This window comes from Fringilla coelebs (genome assembly GCF_963513975.1).
Source record: "Fringilla coelebs genome assembly, chromosome: 1".
NCBI classification, from domain to species: Eukaryota; Metazoa; Chordata; class Aves; order Passeriformes; family Fringillidae; genus Fringilla; species Fringilla coelebs.
This window is the reverse complement of record NC_140028.1, coordinates 152,757,308-152,777,394: the sequence shown is the minus strand read 5'-3', so window position 1 is coordinate 152,777,394 and position 20,087 is coordinate 152,757,308. Positions and strand designations below refer to the sequence as shown.

General features: G+C 54.1%; 1 protein-coding gene across 1 annotated transcript in view; it reads right to left on the bottom strand.

Moving 5' to 3' along the window:
* Positions 1-19,786, bottom strand: part of SMARCC1 (SWI/SNF related BAF chromatin remodeling complex subunit C1) — a gene marked incomplete at its 5' end in the record, with an annotated part of 66,948 nt that extends 47,162 nt beyond the window's left edge. Inside the window, 9 exons of the mRNA XM_084204061.1 lie at positions 20-145; positions 1,752-1,827; positions 3,015-3,084; positions 4,245-4,314; positions 5,557-5,649; positions 6,554-6,635; positions 10,326-10,411; positions 13,572-13,691; positions 19,565-19,786. Coding sequence (XP_084060187.1) covers positions 20-145; positions 1,752-1,827; positions 3,015-3,084; positions 4,245-4,314; positions 5,557-5,649; positions 6,554-6,635; positions 10,326-10,411; positions 13,572-13,691; positions 19,565-19,786 — 945 coding nt within the window. The remainder of the gene's footprint in view (positions 1-19; positions 146-1,751; positions 1,828-3,014; positions 3,085-4,244; positions 4,315-5,556; positions 5,650-6,553; positions 6,636-10,325; positions 10,412-13,571; positions 13,692-19,564) is intronic.
* Positions 19,787-20,087: the final 301 nt, after the last annotated feature.

Genomic DNA, 20,087 nt, shown 5'->3' with positions numbered 1-20,087 from the left:
GCCCCCAGGCCACCCTCACCTCCTCATTCTTCATGGAGATCCTCTGGCGGAAGCTGACGGATTTCCTGTTCTCGTCCACCTCATAATCCTCCTCATTCATCCACTCATTGAACACATCCGTGTCCAGAATCCACTTGGCATGGACCTGCACGACAGGAGACAGGGACAGGCTGATGCTCTGGGGAGAAACAATTCCATGAGAGACCTCCCAGGATTAGGGACATTGCTGGAGCTTCACCAGCTCTGAATGCTCCAACCCCTCTGCTTTCACACACACTCCTGGCAGTGGCACAGGGCTGGACCACAAAGGATGAACAGGACTCAGGACTCAACCTCTGCTCCTCAGGCCTTTTCAGGCCTCCTGGAGTGGGAGGTCAGTTCTGAGAGCTGGGACAGCAGCTCTGGGTTACCAGTGCTCTTTGGATGCTGAAAATGGCCATCAAAACCTCCTAAATACACACAGCCCCTTGGCAGGTGTGCCACAAACACCAAACAGTGAGGAAGGGTTGGCCATTCCCCGGAGGGACAAAGCCAGCTGTCAGGATTATAACACCATCTTCAGATAGTTTGGTTTGCACAGCTGAAAAACCTTCTGCTGCTTTACAGCCATTTATTACTGATTTATTAATACTTCACACAACTGTCTGACAATTCCTAGTAAGGTTTATACCCCAAAATCCTGTTTTCCAGTGAATTACAGCTGTTTGAACAGACTCCAAGGTCCTTTCAGGCTGGGCTTGTGACTCCAGGAGCACACACAGAACATGGCCAGGGGTACACAGGGAGTGCACAACAACCAGAGCAGGGCAACCCCAACTGCCCCAGCAGGGGAGCTCTGCAAGGACGGAGCTGGATTCAGCTCCCCAGGCTGAGCTGGGCTCGGCTCACCTTCCAGGGCCCCACCACACTCACTCACCTTCCAGGGCCTGGCCACACTCATTCACCTTCCAGGGCCCTGCCACACTCACTCACCTTCCAGGGCCCGGCCACACTCACTCACCTTCCAGGGCCCTGCCACACTCACTCACCTTCCAGGGCCCGGCCACACTCACTCACCTTCCAGGGCCCGGCCACACTCACTCACCTTCCAGGGCCCTGGGCACACTCACTCACCTTCCAGGGCCCTGGGCACACTCACTCACCTTCCAGGGCCCCGGCCACACTCACTCACCTTCCAGGGCCCCGGCCACACTCACTCACCTTCCAGGGCCCCGGCCACTCTCACTCACCTTCCAGGGCCCCGGCCACTCTCACTCACCTTCCAGGGCCCCGGCCACTCTCACTCACCTTCCAGGGCCCCCCCACGCTCACTCACCTTCCAGGGCCCCCCCACGCTCACTCACCTTCCAGGGCCCCCCACTCTCACTCACCTTCCAGGGCCCCCCACGCTCACTCACCTTCCAGGGCCTGGCCACTCTCACTCACCTTCCAGGACCCCCCACTCTCACTCACCTTCCAGGACCCCCACTCTCACTCACCTTCCAGGGCCCCACCACGCTCACTCACCTTCCAGGGCCCCCCACGCTCACTCACCTTCCAGGGCCCCCCCACACTCACTCACCTTCCAGGGCCCCCCACTCTCACTCACCTTCCAGGGCCCCCCACTCTCACTCACCTTCCAGGGCCCTGGGCACTCTCACTCACCTTCCAGGGCCCCCTCTCTCACTCACCTTCCAGGGCCCCCTCTCTCACTCACCTTCCAGGGCCCCCCACTCTCACTCACCTTCCAGGACCTGGCCACTCTCACTCACCTTCCAGGGCTTCTCGGGGATGGGCGCGTCCTCGATCTCGGCCTCGAGCTCGCTGGCGTGCACCCAGGTGTCGTAGCTGGGGAGGGTCAGGGAGCAGCTGGGGCACCCGGAGCGGCAGGGAGGTTCCCCGCGGCCCCGGCTGCCTGCAGGGCTCACCCCACGGGGAGCAATCCTGCCGCCTGCCACAGGAACCCGGCACAGGGCACAGGAGGGCCCCGGCCACCCAGTGCACATGAGAGGTTGAACATCCTCTCAGGGAACCTCTCCAGCTTCAGGTGCCAGTCTGGAGAGATTCGGGGGGTAAAGGCAGCTCCGAGTCACCAAACCCTGCCAGTAACTTAATCCACTTCTTTCTGTTCTTGTGATTCCAAAGCAAGAGCTGCTGGATTCCTGGAAGGGAGGAAGCTGCACCCTGTCCTAGAAACCCCTCATTATTTGTATTCACTCTTCCACATAATTCCCTCCAAAGTCTATTTATTAACAAACTGCACTGAGGAACAGCAAAACCAGAGCCCTTTGTAACCAGCACCAGGAGCTGAGGACCAGGGAGGAGTCAGGTGCAAGGAAAGATGAGCACACAGCATCCCTGGTTTGTGTGCACCTGGTTTAAAAACACCAATGCAAGCTTGACTACTGATAGAAATACAGAAATATTTAAAGGCTCTTCATCTGTATGAATAAAAAACTTCAGTGTGATTACTGTTTGCTGTCCTCCACTGAAAGCCCCATGTGAGAGAGAGTTCCTGGGAATCTGGTGAACAGATGTCAGGGGCCCGAGAAAGTTAATTAAACAGCAGTCAATACTGGGCTATCAATGTTTTGATTGATCTTCCACAGCCTGGCCTCAGACACCAGTTATTGCAAATACAGTGAAGCTCCTACCAGCACATACACTGAATTTCAACATGTTCCAAGAGCACAGGGCAGGTTTCTCAAAGGATGCTTTAACAGTCACTTGCACCTGACTGAAGACAACCCTTGGAGTGAAATCTCTTTGTCAGAGCTCAGCCAGGTGACTGGAAGTTCTCCCTTTAAATTCTAAGGAAAGGCTCAGCTTGAAAATCAATTTCCAACCACTTCCTTGTGGCTCTGCAGAAGAATTCCTCTTCCAGCCTCACCCACCTGCCACTGCCACAAATGGATGTGGATATTGCAATTTTAAATAATTGGTTCATTCTTTTTAAGCTTTGTACGTTGGGATCAAGGCTTTTCCATCAACAAACAGTTAAAACTCAGGGTTTGCTTTCCCCCAGCCATCTTTACCTGTCTGGAAAAAAGCCCCAATGTACCAGCACCTGCTTGTCCTTTTTCATCACAGGTCTCAACCACTCATCTGCAAAGGGAACAAGGTGCAGGTCAGATGTGGAGGGAAAAGCTCAATAATTCACTTTTGCACAGTGAGTCAGAGGGAAGTTACTGCAAACCCCCCTGCTAAGGCTCTGCTGGGGCCTGAGCTGAGAAGGGACCTTAGAGCTCACCCCAACCCCCTCTGCCATGGCAGGGACACCTCCCACTGTCCCAGGTGCTCCCAGCCCTGTCCAGCCTGGCCTGGGACACTGCCAGGGATCCAGGGGCAGCCCCAGCTGCTCTGGGCACCCTGTGCCAGGGCCTCCTGCCCTCCAGCTGGGAATTCCTTCCCAAGATCCCATCCATCCCTGCAGCTCTCAAGTGCCAAACCCTGCATCCCAAATCCTGAGCACAGAGCCCAGAGAAGCATCACAGGAGAAACCCCAAGGATGTGAAACTGCATCTCCAATCCCTGCTGGAATTTTGGGCTGCTCCCCACAGTGTGACCCGGGGCTCAGAGCCTGAGACACACACAGGGCTGAGCCTGCTGCTGCCTGAAGGACAGAGACAAACCATTCCTGATCCCTGCAAACTGCAGGGAGCACTTCCATCTAGTGGCCAGCACGGGCCAGGGAATGTGGGAAAGGGATTTATTTATGTCTCTGCAACTTGGGCTTGAGGACGATGACCCACCAGGTAATTAATTTTATTTAGGATGGAAAAGGGAAGAAATATTTTTTGCTATTTGCAGGAAGAGGCAGCTGTGAAATTGCCTTTTTTGGACCTTGCACTTCATGCAGGCAGAGTGAACTTTAACACAGCCGAGGCTCATGGAGGAGCTCTCCCCACACAAGGATTGTACCAGCATTCCCTGCAGAATTCCTGGAGAGCCAGGAACTCAGAATCAGGGAATTGCTGAGGCTGGAAAAGCCCTCCAAGATCAGAGTGCAGCCACTCCTCAGCACTGCCCTGTGTCCCCGAGTGCCACATCAGCTCTGAAATCCCTCCAGGGCTGGGACTCCAGCCCTGCCCTGGGCAGGAGGAACTCTCCCAATATCCAGCCTAAAGCTCCCCATGCACATTATCCACAATGCAGCAAGTGTTCCTCAGGAGCAGGCTGGGAACAGTCCTGCTGAACACTTCCACAGCTTCTCAAGGCACTCATCACAAGAGTATTGCCACTGAAAAACTGCCCCAGAACCTCACCATCATCCACTGAGGTAGGACTTGGATACACGTGGTGGGTAGCCTTGGATTTCTCTTCAGTGACAGTTCCCTGCGGGAAACACAGGAGAAACTGCATGAGAAACCCCCAGCACATCACCCCAAAAGGCAGCTGGTGCTCACAACTTACATCCCATAAACCTGAGAGAGACTGATTCAACAGCACAAGGAGCTGCAGATCCCATCCTTGTACAGCAGCAGGAATGAGAACAGCACTGTAGGGTGGGATGTGGGATACTCTGGGATCAGGGGCTGAAAGGCAAGAGCTCCCACAGCTCAGGAAAGGGACAGGGCAGCTCTGGAGGCAGCTGGAAAATAACAGAGGTTGGAGCAGGGAGGACTTGGGATAGCAGGGAGCAACAGGCACTGGGCTGGGGTAGGGGGAGATGACAGCAAGGGGTTAAAAAATGAAAATAACCAAGATAGTGAGGGAGCAAAGCAAGTGACAAAATGAGAATTCAGAGGCAAAGGAAAGCCCAAAAAGCAGAATTAGAGACAATTTCTGTTTTCATCTCCTCACATCCCTGTAGAGACAAAGCTGCTTTAAAAATCCCTTAAATCCCTCATGGATACAGCGTGGCGCTCACTACAGACTTCCTTTATGAAAGGAGAATTGACTCATTCACTCTAATTTAAGCAATAACACCCATCCTGAATCAGCCAAATAATTAAGAGCAACTTGTGAAAATCTGCCCAACTGAGGCTGAGACAATGGTTCATAATCACAACACAGGAAATACATTAAATCTGGAAAAGAAACTCTTTGGCTACAGCTGTGACTTGTCCTGACACAAAAGCCACCAGACCATCCAGAGGTCACGTTCCAGGGTATTTCTCTGCAGACAAGTGAGAAGGCTGTTTATGTTTTTAAGGATGAAGCCATTAATCTTGCTCAAGTCACGCTGGAATTACGAGGGCAAGGTTCCCTGAGGCTGCCTGGGCTCTGCTCAGCACCAGCAATCAAAGAGTGAAATAAAGCAAAAACCCAGGACCATGTCAGCTTCCTTCTGCTGTCCCACACATCTGGAACAGCTGCCTCACTCCCTGCTTCAGACCCAGCTTTGGACAAACCTGTGCTGAGCAATAAACCAGCTGGGGCTGCCCCCAGCTCACCCAGAGCCACCTGGCAGCAGGTCCAGGTGTGCTTTTGGAGCACAGCCAGGGCTCAGCCTCCACGGGAGAATGAAAACCATTCCCCAAGGGAGCTGCTGCTGCTGCTGTGTGCTCAGGCAGCCCCGGGGCTGTCCCTCAGAGCTGAGCAGCCCTGGGTCCAGCTGTGCTGTGTGACACTCACCTGGTGACGCTTGACAATGTCCTTCAGCTTGTTGGCCAGCTTCAGCTCCATGTCAGGAATGAGGTAGATGGTTGGTCTGCTCAGACAGTTGTTCTGGGAGAGAACAGCAAGTTGAACAAGGAATTAGGAGGTGATATGTGGCAAAAATCAGAATATTCCTATAAAATCCCCAGTGCTGGAACTCCAGTGGAACCCAGGCCAGGGGGTGACACAAGTCAGTGACCCCAGCTCCAGGAGCCCTGGGACAGGGACATTCCCTTCACACAGCTCCCCAGCAGAGCCCTGCCCAGGTTTTTATCATGCACTGAAACCACTGTACGTGGGCAAGGGATTTTTGTAATAAAAATATTGTTGCTTTTTGCTGTTCTTCCTGTTTCCATTGCTAATGGGCACCTGAAGTTAAGTTTTGACTACATCATACACTGAACTTGGCTTCAGAGATTGAAAAAAAAAATCACACATTATTCCCACTCAGCAGCTAAAAAAACTAAACTTCAAATGAGACTCCACAGAGCTGCTTAATGAGTACAGATAACAACTTCTTTGGTAAAGTGAGAGTAAAATGGGTCCTAACCTGAAAAAGGCCAGTTTAGCTCAAACTGGAAGTCAGCCCTGGAATGGGTACAGGAGCAGCTACTGAGCCCCAAGGGTGCCACGTCCACAGGGACATGGGGACACCTGGCATGTTTTCTCTTTCCTTACAGCACATGAATAAATAAAATAAAAACCTTCTCCTTCCTTTCCTCACATGAATAAATAAAATAAAAACCCCACACAAACAAATAAAATAAAACCATCTGCATATCCACAGATGGCCAATGGAAATATTTCCCATTTTTCAAGTGAAAATGCGGAATTGTGACTGAGCTGGGTGGGAGAGGGAGGGGAGAGTCCCCCATTCCTACAGAGGGCCGGGGTGAAGTCCTGCCCTGAGTGCCCAGGGGTGGTGCCTGCCCTGGGCTGGGTTTCTCCTGCCCTGGGCTGGGTTTCTCCTTGCCTGCACCAGTGTTTTCTCAATGTTCATGAACATCTCCACGTTCCGGTCCATCCGGGAGGGATTCTGCAGGTCAAACCTCCTCCTGTCGAGGGAAATGATTCACAAATATTAACTCCACATCCCCAGCTGCCAGCAGTCCAGAACCTTCCCTGCTCCACACAAACTCTGGATCATGCCAGGACACTCCAGCACAGCCACAACTGTTTCTGAAACAGACAGAAAACCGCCATGAACCACATCAAGAAATGCAGCTGATTTGGGAGATGTTCAGGGAGGAAAAGGAAGGTTGAGAGTGTGCACCAAACCCTGCAGCAGGCCTGTGCATTCCACCACAGTCACAGGGGGAACTGAACACACAACCACCATGGATTTCAACATCAGATGAGAGAATTCACGGATGAGCTCTCACGTTCTCTTAATTCTAGCTGCCCCCATCCACCAGTCCTGGGAGTCCAGAGAAGCAGCAATTCCTCTGCCTGGTGTGAGAACAAACCCACCCCCCCAGGACACAGGCAGCTAATAACCCATGGCAGCATTGTATCACCAACTCTATTGGACCCTGGTGCTTTAATTTTGTTATTTCATGGACACAAATTATTCACAATTATTGCAATGCCAATGGAGATCTGTCCATCAGAAATGGGGGAGGACACAAAACCTGAGAATCCTCCTGGGGAAGCAGCACGAGAGCCCCCAGATTCCCTGTGCTGTGCTCACCTGGCCCCTGAACATGTCTGGAACTCACAGATGGGCCAACCCAAATGAGGGACTGGAGTGCTGATCCCCAGAGCCTGAGCGGGGACAACCCCAGCCCCAAAGCAGCCTCAGCACCTGCAGGGAGTGCCACAGCTGGGGCTGGGCCCCCAGGACCCAGCCTGTCCCCAGGCTGCAGGAGGTGCTGAGCCCCCAGGACCCAGCCTGTCCCCAGGCTGCAGGAGGTGCTGAGCCCCCAGGACCCAGCCTGTCCCAAAGCTCCAGGAGGTGCTGAGCCCCCAGGACCCAGCCTGTCCCCAGGCTCCAGGAGGTGCTGAGCCCCCAGGACCCAGCCTGTCCCAAAGCTCCAGGAGGTGCTGAGCCCCCAGGACCCAGCCTGTCCCCAGGCTCCAGGAGGTGCTGAGCCCCCAGGACCCAGCCTGTCCCAAAGCTCCAGGAGGTGCTGAGCCCCCAGGACCCAGCCTGTCCCCAGGCTCCAGGAGGTGCTGAGCCCCCAGGCTGTGTCCCCCAGATGCAGAGCACGACCTGGAGCATGCCTGCACCTCCAGGTTTGGGCACTCACTGCTGCTGGGGTCTGGGAAGGCTCCTGGGGTGCGTGGGGCAGGTGTGAAACCCAGAGCCCTGCACACCCAGGGCAGTGGGAGGCTGGCACACCTCCCCATGGGGCTCTGAGGCTGCAATCACCACCCAGCTCACACCAGCCAGCAACAGCCAGGGGCAGTTCCCTACAAACACACACCTGCTCCCAGCACCAGATCCCTTTAGCCAGTGCACACAGGCTCAGAGAAGGTTCAGGAAAGCAAAGCTTAGCCCCAAGACTTTTAGCCCCAAGCCCTGTGACCCCACTAAATCAAACACGACCCCCCAGCTGGGACCACCAGGATCTCCTCCAGGGGCTCCTGGGATTTTCAGGAGGGAGCAGCCCAGGCAGGTGGATCTGTGGGAACACCTGAGGTGCTGGGCAGCTCTACCAACATCCTCTGTCAGGGGGATGGTTTCTGTCCTAAAGAAATTACCCTTCACACTGAGGACATGGCAAATAAATGAAATGTAAGGTTCTGGCACATTTAATGGAATCAGCCTTTTAGAGAGGAATTTATGACCTTGTTGTGTGCTTTGGGAAGTTCACCCTGACATGCAGAAGCAGGGCCAGACATCAAGGCTGTCAGGTCACTGTTAATAAGGTGTTTTACACCTCTAATACAGAGGGGTTCTGAGTCAAGATCGAGCCCCTTCTCCAGTACTCGGCCATGGTTTGCATCCAAAACACCCAGGATGGCTCCATGGCAGACAAATGCCAAACAAACACCTGCAGACCTCTTGGTACCTGTGAGACAAAGACACCCAGGGCACGACCAGAATGTTGACAGCTTTAGCTCAAAACCTGCACTGTGCATCCATGGAATGCTGCGTGCCCCAGCTCCCTGCCTGCTCCAGAAAGGCAGAGAAGGACACGCACACATGAATAACAGCACTGTTTCACTGCCCAGGTGGATACAAAGGCACTAACTCTTCCTGGGCTCAGCTCAAGAGGCTCCCTGGGCCAGGCTGGGCCAGGTTTGTATGTCCAGCTCTCAGACATACCTATTGTGGCGAGGAAGGGGACTTCTCCTATAAGACAGATCAGTCACAAACAGGTTAAGCAGGAGCGACAATGCAGACCAAAACAAAATCAAATCAAGCACAGGGCAGGCAAACAGCACAGATTACTGGGCAGAGTCAGTGGGGACACATTCCAGGCTCTAGGGCTGAGCTCAGAGTTAAGGTGCAGGATTACTGCCCACATGCACACACACCAGGCACTACCCACCTAATCCTGGGCAGCAGCAAGGCAGGGACAGGGGAGGAGGCAGCTCCAGAGCCCAGCTGGGCTGGGCAGCTGACTGCAAACCACATCTTCTTATTAAAAATAAGAAATGTTCATTCAATTCAAATGTTCCTGAAGTTGGAACCCTTTCATTCCTGCATCTTAAGGCAAAGAGGTAGCAGGACACTGCTGATATAGCACACTGCAGAGAGGTGCCTGTCCCAGGCGTTGGTAGGATTGGAACAGGAAAGCCCCTGAGGGTGGTTTATTCCTGATATACCCACCTCAGACAGAGCAGATGTGAATATAAATAATTCCCCAAAACAACCAACCATTCTCAAACAACTCTGCTTTCCCTTTTAAATGGCTCTTGTGTGGAAAAACAACTCAGTCAATTCCAGGAATGCTGCTACAAATTGGAAACATCACACCCAAACTATTTAAATTTGTGGACAGGAACAATCTCTCCTTAATTTTATTGATTGCTTACATTTATTGGCTTCTCATCCTCATTTTTTTGCCCAGTGCTCTCAAAATAGTGATTTCAAGACCAAAAATAGTGATTTCAATTGGACATGGGGGCTTGGAGCAGCCTGGGACAGTGGAAGGTGTCCCTGCCATGGCAGGGGGTGGAACTGGATGACTTTAGGGGCCCTTCCAGCCCAAACCATTCCAGGATTTTATGACCCTATGCTGCTGTTCCCTTGGGAAGAGTATTATAACTTAAAAACACCCAGGCTAAACCACTCTTGAGATGTCACAGGGATATTTTCATCCCAGTACCAACAGCTCCAGGGGCAGAGTTTCCTAGTGCTTACACTCCCCATTTTTGGAGCAATGGAGATCTGAGCATTTACTAGGATCTGCTGTGCTTCATGCTTTCCCAATCATAACTGAACCAAATATCAACACAGCAACAAAGATTTATGTCTCACAGATGTGAGACTGATCTGGCTCATTTTCTCAGTCAGACAGCAAGGAAATAAAAAAGGAGCCTCAAACTTGTTATTAACTCCAACTACAGGCCCAAAACCTTAAACTTGGCCAACTCCTCTTTAAATTTAGAAGCGTGGGGGTGTGTCTTAAAAAAGCTACCACCAGCAAAACAAAACAGGAAAAGTTTCCTCTTCCCATCTCCACTGCCTTGCCTGCCCAAGTCTCCAGGAAGGATTAAACTTTAGGTAGTTTCCATAAGCAATTCATGTGCTTGGTTTCATGCAGAAGGTGTATAAACCACCAATAAAAACTTACCAGCCCTGTTCATTCTTGTATTTGTAAGCAGCACCAAGAATGTGACATAATGTACCTCCAGCTTTGAAATCCATGAAGCACTTTGCCTGAAAGCCAGAAAACAAGGAAAACCAGTGACATTGACTTTTATGCAATTATTTTAAACAAATACATATTGGTTAGCTGAATTTTAGACATAGAACATATCAAATGAAAAGTTAATTTTCAGATGAAACACTTCTGGAGTTTGAGGTTCTCCTTTTAGAATGCTTCCTGAAGTTTACATGTATTTGGATTAAGCAAAATTCTTTGTGTTTGCAAGAACTTGATGTATCTGAAAGCTCCAAGTAGAGCTGTAAAAATCCCAAGTACTCTTTGAACACCCATTTCATAGTAAATTAAACCTCACATCGTAGCTGTCAGGGAAGCAGCTCTTCATCTGCAGGAGAGCATCATCCAGATCATCAGCAATGAGCACCTGAAGCAGAGCTCAGCTATTCCACACTCCATCCATCCCTCCCCCAGGGAAAGCTGTGTGTCAGGAGCTGCACATCTGCCCTGAAACACCAAACCCAGCTCATTTCTGCCCTCTCAGCTTCACCTGAGTCACCCTTTCCCAAAGCAGCAATCCCACAACACTCAAACAGGAGCAGAGGAGGGAGGCTGGAAGCTTCAGAGTCCCCCCAAGTCCCTTCTCTGAAAGGATATTAAAATAACCCCTGCTTCCTGAACAAAAGCTCAATTTTCCTGATACATTTGAGTCTGGAATGTGCATCTTTCCTGCTCTCTCTGGCCAGGATGGCTGTGCCTGGGAGAGGCAGCTGCTGTCAGAGCCCTCCTGGAAATGGGGACAGGAGGCTGGGGCAGCTGCAGGCAGGACAGGGAGGGCAATGCCAGGATCTGCTTTGCTCCTGGATTATTCTGTGCTTCTCAGTAAATATAAAACACCTGTACAAGGCACAAAGCAGAATCCAAGGAGCTGCTCAGAGGCCAGGCTCTGATTGCCACCAGGGGCTTTCTGCTGGGAGCAGAAGAGACCCCCACAAACAGGAGCACTCCTGAGGATGCACTGAGGAGCTGTGTCCTGCTGAAGTAACTGAGATCCAAGTGCTGTAAATTACCCTGAGCAAATTTGGCCCGATTAGAGCTTTGAAGCAGCGAGAACAAACACAGGAACAACATCTTTATGATGCCACTGCAAGGTTTATTGCCCATTTTTAAGATAAAACAAATTGATTTAAGGCTCAGGAGCACTCCAGTGGTTTATGCACTTGAGGAATGTGGGCAGGTTTATGGTTTGTGCTGTCACATCCAAATAAAGCTCTGCAAAGCTCCCCCTGTCCCTGAAGTTTCCCACTATCACTGAGGTATCAGGAGAGGTGGTGAGATCCCAATGGCACCTTGGGGTGCTTCTGAGTGCTCTCCAAAGCACCAGGAAAGTCACAAAATCCCAAAATGGTTTGGGCTGGAGGGACCTTAAGGTTCAGCCAGTACCTTCTGTGCTGTGGCAGGGACACCTCCCACTGCCCCAGGCTGCTCCAGGGTCCAGCCTGGCCTGGGGCACTGCCAGGGGTCCAGGGGCAGCCACAGCTGCTCTGGGGGCCTCCCCACTCTCAAAGGGAAGGATTCCTTCTAAAATACATCTGGGAATTGTTCCAGGATTCACCCCATGAGTGAAAACCATTCCAGGGAAGGAGTGTGCACATCCCACCCTCATGGAGAGGTCACAGGGGCAAAACACCTGGGGACACCAGCACAGAACAAAGAAAGGACCGTCCTGTCACGTGCACCCACAGCCACAGGAGCTCTGCCAAGCTTTCAGGCCAACTCAGCTTCCATGGGCTTCAAGCTCTTCACTGGCTAGAAATGATTGCAGCTTTGTGTTCCCATCCCCAGAGCCCCAGAGGCACGGCCCCAGCGCCAGCACACGTCTGTGCCACAGCTGAGCACAGCCTGCCTGCTGGAGCCCCACTGACAGGACCAGCACGCCTGTCCTGGCCCACAGAGTCCCTAAAGCAGCCTGTCCTGGCCCACAGAGCCCCTAAAGCAGCCTGTCCCAGCCCACAGAGCCCCTAAAGCAGCCTGTCCTGGCCTGTCCCGGCACACAGAGCCCCTAAAGCAGCCTGTCCTGGCCTACAGAGCCCCTAAAGCAGCCTGTCCTGGCCTGTCCTGGCACACAGAGCCCCTAAAGCAGCCTGTCCTGGCACACAGAGCCCCTAAAGCAGCCTGTCCCGGCCCACAGAGCCCCTAAAGCAGCCTGTCCTGGCCTGTCCTGGCCCACAGAGCCCCTAAAGCAGCCTGTCCTGGCCTGTCCTGGCCCACAGAGCCCCTAAAGCAGCCTGTCCTGGCCCACAGAGCCCCTAAAGCAGCCTGTCCTGGCCTGTCCTGGCCCACAGAGCCCCTAAAGCAGCCTGTCCTGGCCTGTCCTGGCCCAGAGCCCCCAAAGCAGCCTGTCCTGGCCTGTCCTGGCCCACAGAGCCCCTAAAGCAGCCTGTCCTGGCCTGTCCTGGCCCACAGAGCCCCTAAAGCAGCCTGTCCTGGCCCACAGAGCCCCTAAAGCAGCCTGTCCTGGCCTGTCCTGGCCCACAGAGCCCCTAAAGCAGCCTGTCCTGGCCTGTCCTGGCCCAGAGCCCCCAAAGCAGCCTGTCCTGGCCTGTCCTGGCACACAGAGCCCCCAAAGCAGCCAGCTGGCATGGGGCTGGCAGCTCTGCCCTCCTCCCGCTCCCCGGACAGCGCCTCTGGGTGCAGGCAGGGCTCCAGGCGGTGCTGGGGAAGCTGCAGCCCTCCCAGTGCTGATACTCTGTTTTGTGCCCGGATCCCAGGGGACTGAGACCCAGCCCAGGGCCAGCAGCTCACTGCCTGCTGCTGCTGAACCTGGCAAAGGCATTGCAAGCCTTGGCAGCCTCACGAGTCTGGAGTTTAATAACCAAAACACCTAATGGCAGCTTGCTTGCCCTGGAAAGTGCATTTTATTCCCTCAGTTGAGGATGCACCAGTCCAGATTTGGCTTAAAACTGATGAATTACACAGAGTTTTGGTAGAAATGAAAAAGCTCCCACAGCATTCCAGAAATCATTTCAAATATAGAGAGAAGCAGCTGTAGTGCCCTGCAAATGTGCACTAAGGAGAGGTGTGCCACTCCAGCCCTCGCAGAGGGTGCGCAGGAGGGGCTGGGGCAGGGATGTCCCAGTGCCCTGGACACTTCCCAGCAGCAGGACAGGGAGCTGTGCCAGCAGAGTGAGAGCCCCAGGAGAACACAATACTCACAGGAAGCTTTGTGAAGGCAGGATTGGTGACATGTTTTCCAAAGGCATCTTCCTGGAATTGCAGCAGCTGCACCACCAGCCCAGCCAAGGTTTTATTGGTAGGAGCATCTGCCTGAACGTACTGCAAGACAAAAAGCACGGTTTGTTGGGGACAGGGAAGCTGCAGGGAAGGCTGCCTGGGGACAGCCCAGCTCCCTCCTGCACTTGCAGAGCAGAGCTGGAGCATTTTGGGATCCCTGTGTGGCTGGGAAGGGCTGGAGGGGGTTTGCACAGGAGGAGCACCCAGCACAACCATTTTCCAGGCTTCAGGCTGAACATCCAGCACTCACCTGTGGCTGAGGCCCAGCTCCCCAGCTGGGTTCCAGACAAGGATTAACCACTCAGGCTGAGCTCAGCTCCTAATAAAGGACCAGGCTCGTGCTGCCCACACACACACAGCCTTCTGCAGTCACCTCACAGCCTCCTGCTTAATCAACTCCCAATTAATCCTCAGAGCAGCCCTCGGTATAAATAGAATGTCCTGCACAGAGGGAAAAGCTGAGCCACACAAAGGCACTTGTGATGTGTTGGGACAATCTGAGCGGCACCTGAGGTTCAATAAAATGACATTTACGTTGGGAATGTGAAATCACAGCATGGAATATTAAACTCCTCCCATGGTGCTGAGTTTTTGTCACCCTTAATATTCAGTACTCACTCACTGGATGCCACCTCCTTGCTGTGCCAGGTGACTGCCAAGAGGAGAACAAACATCACTTTTCCAGGTAGAACATGGAGCAATTTGAGCTGCCCCAGTCTCTCAGCTGGGTAACTCTCAGCCTTTGCTCTTCCCTCAAATCAGATTCTTCTAAAGCCCCTTAAAGAAAATGAGTTTGAGACCCAGAACCCTCAAAGTTTTAAAGCTGTGGTGCCAAATACCAGTCAAACCTAACTGAGCTTTGCAAAGCATCAGCTGCAGAGCCAAAGGCACCACAAAGACACAGAGTGAATGGAAACAATTACAATTTCAGTGTCTGACCACCCCGAGATGAGAGTTCCCCCAGCACTTTCTCAGGAGCAGGCACATATCTGAGAAATTAAATCTTCCCAACTCAAAGGACACAAATTCCCCTGAGGCTCCTGAGTGTCCTGTCCTGGGTATAAATCCTGAACTAGAAACACGAGCCTGGAAAGAACTGAAGGCTAACATTTCAAAGCTGCATTTCAATTTGCCCTCTTCCCTCCCCCAGGAATTAATGTTTTAATTACATCAAAATCACAGAATATCCTGAGTTGGAAGGGATCCACAAAGATTATTGAGTCCAACTCCTGGCTCTGCACAGGACTTTGGACAAGGGGGAACAGCTTCCCACTGCCAGAGGACCGGGCTGGATGGGATACTGGGAAGGAATTCCTGCCTGGCAGGGTGGGAGACCCTAGAATAGAATTCCCAGAGCAGCTGTGGCAGCCCCTGGATCCCTGGCAGTGTCCCAGGCCAGGCTGGACAGGGCTTGGAGCAGCCTGGGACAGTGGAAGGTGTCCCTGCCATGGCAGGGGTGGCACTGGGTGATCCTTAAGATCCCTTCCCACCCAAACCAGTCTAGGATTTTATGAACCTCCTTCAAAAAACAAATCCAGAAGAAGTGGCATCATTGTACTGACTTAATCTATTTTTTTTTTTTCCAGATATTTTCCTTCAGAAGGAAAACTACACGAGAATGCACCTTGCAAAGCCTATTCTTAGACATGTGAACTTTTTCAGGCAGTCGTTCCTTTTCTTGCAGCTCCCATTTTTACCTCCTGCAGGAGGCACTGACAGCTGGAAGGAATAAAGGAAGACAACACCTTCTCATCCTCCCTTGCACTGCCATTATCCTGCAGATCCTTTTAATGAGAAGCCCATTACCTTGCCTGAGGTTCTCTGAACAATAAGGGGAAAAGCCCTTCAAAAAGATGCCCAAAACTCCCCTCCATCATTTCTGCATCCTAATGAGCAGCACAACTGGGTCTTTAAGCAGTAAAACACAGCAGACAATTTCCCAATCAATTCACAGGGGTTTGAGGGACCACAGAGGCATCAATTCCAACAGATCTCCGGGTTCTCCCCTCATTTGCTGCAGGATCATTTTGTGGACATAAAGGTTTCTAAGCAGTGAGTTCCAGAGGACAGAATGATGCCCTGTTCCATAAGCGGATTTTGCTCTCGTGCTGAAATGCCAAAGCCTCACGGACACAGCAGAGTTTTCCAACCTTTCCACAATAATTAGAAACACAAAACCACCCCCTATCTTTAAGCAGAAAATGTGTGGTCAGGAAGCAGAGTGTGAGCAGCAGCAGAGGGAATCACTGCAGCTGCCCTGGAAGCGTTTGTCACCGATGGGGGACAGATCCAGAGCTGGCTCTGATGTGGGCACTGACCTCAAACACCCCATGAGCTCTGCTGTGCACACACCTTCCCCACACCCAGGGCACTGCAGCTCAGAGCACCGCACAGGAGCCGCGGGAAACCCGCACTGAAATGCTCTGCTCTGGGTCACACCCTGGCTCCTTTCCAAAGGTGAGAACACAGAAGAGCTGCACGCAGACCCCTCCCTGGATCCAACCCCAGGCTGTCCGGGAGGCTCCTGCCAAGGACAGCAGAGCCACACGCACTGCCAGGGCAGCCCCTGGGGACGGCAGGTGGTGCCAGCCTGACGCACTGAGGGCACAACTGCCCGTCCCCAGCAGCTGCCAGCGCCAGCCCGTGCCCCGCTCCGGGACATTCCTGGCAGGGAGGAGGAGATCCCAGCTCTGCCTGGAGCTCTGCCCCGCAGACCCTCCCTGGGCAGCAGCCCAAGGCCTGGAGCAGCCCCAGCTCAGGGATGTGCTCAGACCCCTCTCCCTGGGCCAAGGGGGTCCCAGAGCTCCCCGTGCTGAGCCATGCCCCGATCCCCTCTAACCAACATCCCACCTGCTCCCCACAAACCACAGCACCCTCCTCCTGCCTCCCAAAAATCAACTGCTCTGGCCTTCTGTCTCAGATGGACAGAGCTGTCAGAGCCACCAGAGCTCCCAGGGCCAACAGATGGCTATGGAGCTGGATGCTGCCCTGGAAATGAACAACACACCAGGACAGCTCCTCAGGGAGCTCAGCTGCAAGGCCAAGGTCAGGGGCTGCATCCTTCATCAGGCAGCTGCTAAAGCCCTCCCAAACTACCTTAGAAATAGGTCTTATGACAATAAATAACTGCTTTGGGACACCCCATTTTAATACGAGGGATGTGGCTTACTGAGAAAGGAACTGCCTAAACAGTGCACAATGTTATAGATAAATGAGCATTAATATAATAAAAAGAGAATTGCCCAGTTTACTTGTGAGCTGTGAATTTCTAAGTAACTATGGTGACATCAAGGTGCCCATTACAGTCTACCCAAATTACTCTGAACAAGGCATGGGGGGACAGGACACAGGGAATGGCTTCCCACTGCCAGAGGGCAGGGATGGATGGGATACTGGGAAGGAATTCCTGGCTGGCAGGGTGGGCAGGCCCTGGCACAGGGTGCCCAGAGCAGCTGTGGCTGCCCCTGGATCCCTGGCAGTGTCCCAGGCCAGGCTGGACAGGGCTTGGAGCAGCCTGGGACAGTGGGAGGTGTCCCTGCCATGGCAGGGGTGGGGTGGGATGGGATGGGCTTTAAGGCCCCTTCGCCACCAAACCATTCCAGGATCCTGTGACTTTGTTCTGTTAAAGTCTGTCAGAAGCCCCAGGACTCCAAACCCATTCCCAGCTCCCAGGGAAGCAAGGCTCCAACATCCCCCAGCAACCACACTGCCTGGGAAGGAGCTGGCACCTCCTGCATCCCTTGATGCTCAGAAAAAACACAAACCGACTTCCAGACATCACACACACTAACCGGGAGCAGGAGGGAGCCTGGAATAAATCAGCCCAGTACAATATCAATAACTTCATTTTCTGTCATTTTGTTTGGCGCCTGCCAATGAGTTTTTCAAGATCCAGTGTGAATCTTCCACACTGCTACTGAAACCTCTTTCATTCTTAGATGTACTCTGGAGACACACAGAGCTCCCCAAGAGCTGTTCTTGTCTAGAGACACACAGAGCTCCCCAAGAGCTGTTCTTGTCTGGAGACACACAGAGCTCCCCAAGAGCTGCTGTAGTCTGCAGACACATGAAACCCTTCAGTACTAAAGCCTTGTCTAATCTCCAGTCAAAATGAGCAGCTCTGTAAATGCAGCACTCCAACCCTCCCTGTCCCTCGGGACCTCTGGATCCTAACTGAGCTTGGTGCTGCTCTGGGACTCTCTCCAACTGGTCCCCAGTGTCCCTGGAGCTGGACACACCAACTGCTGCTGACAGCTTCACCACTGAGATGTACAAACATCTATTTTTAAGAGCACAAACTGGACAAAAGCCAGTTAAAATCACCATGTACCTCTCTGGAAGGAGCCACACACCTACAGGGGGATGGAAACAGAACAAGATGAACCAGAGTCCATTTACAGCACACCCAGAAAGGAACCAGCCCTTCCCTCTGGAATGTTAAGGCACCATATGTAAGCACTAGTATCAACTTTCTTGTTTCCCCAAACCAAAATTACTTTTCATTTTTTAAAAGGATTGTCCCAGCAACATTCCAAAACTCACCCACCCTGTAGAGTCTCCTTAGCCCAACTCTAATTACCTTCCAGAACCACAAGAAAGAAATATCTATTGTGATAACAATTTATATAATAATAATTTCTAAATAATAATAATAATAATTAATATTTTTATTATTATTATTATTATTATTATCATCATTATCATTATTATTGTATAAGCAATTTGAAAGGAAGGGTTTTCCCTTGGCTCCCAGTGCTGCCCCACTCCCCCCGTCCAGCCAGTACAGAGAGACCCAGCCTGGCAGGGGGCTTAGAGCCACAACAAAAACACTTTCTGTGCTCAGCAGGGCACCTGGGCGCTGCTCAGAGCAGCGATTTCCTGGGATCCCGGGGGTGCTCGGCCAGGACAGGGAAAAGGAAAACCACAGCTCCTCCAGGGCATGGGACAGCACCGCAACCGGAACAAGCCAAACTGCACAAATATTCTGTTCCATTGCTCTGTCAACACAAAGAGCTGGAGCTGCTGCTTCAAAGCGCACCCCACACCCCGAACCGAGCTGGAAGGAGCTGGAAGGACTGGAAAAACAAAAACACACCCGAGCCCGAGCCGCCTTCACCCGCAGCGCCCCAGCTCAGATTGCCAGCTCAGATTCCCGTTCTCAGATTCTCCGCCACACAAAGAGCCCAACCAACAGCCGGTGCTCCTCCGTGGGTGACGGACACCGGGACGGCCCCGAGAGCGGGAGAATTCGGGGATTGTTCACGCTGGGGCCGCGCAGCATGCCCGGGCACGGCTCCGACCCGGCCGGGGCTCCTCCAGCACCGCTGCAGCGCGGTGCGGACCCGCCGCGAAGTTACACCGGGCCCGAACTGAAGTTATAAAATCAGCACACGGAAAAAAACCAAACACATAAAGAAAGCGAGGCAGCCGAGGCGAGCGAAGCGTGCGAGGAGGAGGAAGAGGAGCCCAAGGGCAGCGGCGGCGCTGCCGCAGGCGGGCTCGGGGCAACACGCGGGGCTGGACGCGGCTCCCGGCGGCGCGGGGGCATTTTCCTCCCTTTTCCAGCGCTCCCGACACCGCCGGGGCGCGGCTGGAGCGAAACCCAGCGGGGCCGGGACCTGCCCGCACAGGAAAGGCACTGCCTGGGGCGGGCAGGCACCGGCCGGGCCCCCGCGGCCGGGGGAACGTCCCGGGGCCACCGGGGCTGCCCTAAACACGGCCCCGGGCAGCGGCCGGCGCGGAGGGAGCGGAAACGTGCCCGGGACTGCCCCGGCCCGGCCCGGCCCGGCCCCGCGCCCGCCGCAGCGCCGAGGCCGCGGGTCACAAAGAGCGGCGGGAACCTCCGGACCCCCCGTGCCATTCCCGGCCGTCCCCCGCCCGCCCGCCCGGTGCCCGCCGCCCCCGCCGGGCCGCACCTTCTTGTAGTGCTTCCCCAGCCACACGCGGACCGAGTCGAGCTGGGACACGGTGTCGGGGCTCTCCCAGAACTTGCCGGCGGGGCCGCCGTCCTTGCGGCGCGCCGCGGCCAGCGCGGGGCCGGGCCCGCCCGCCGGAGCCGCCGCGGGGCCGCTCCCGGGGCCTCCGCCCGCCGCCAGCGCCGCCGCCGCCATTGTCCCCGCGCGCCCCGCGCCGCGCATGCGCCGCGCCCCGGCCCGCGCCCCGCCCACCCCGGGAGCGCGCCCGGGACCGGAACGAGAACGTGCTCGGGGGTCGGAACGGGAACGCGCACGGGGACGCGACCGCGAGTGTGCTCGGGGATGCGAACAGGAACACCAACGGGAACGTGAACGTGCTTGGGGATGTGATAGGGAAGGCCAGCGGGAACGCGCACGCCGCTCCTGTGAAGCCCCGCCCCTGCCCCGGGGCGGCCCCGCCCGGGCCGCTCCCGCTGAGGGACCCCGGAGGGTGCGGAGCCCTCGGTACCACCCGGGACCGCTC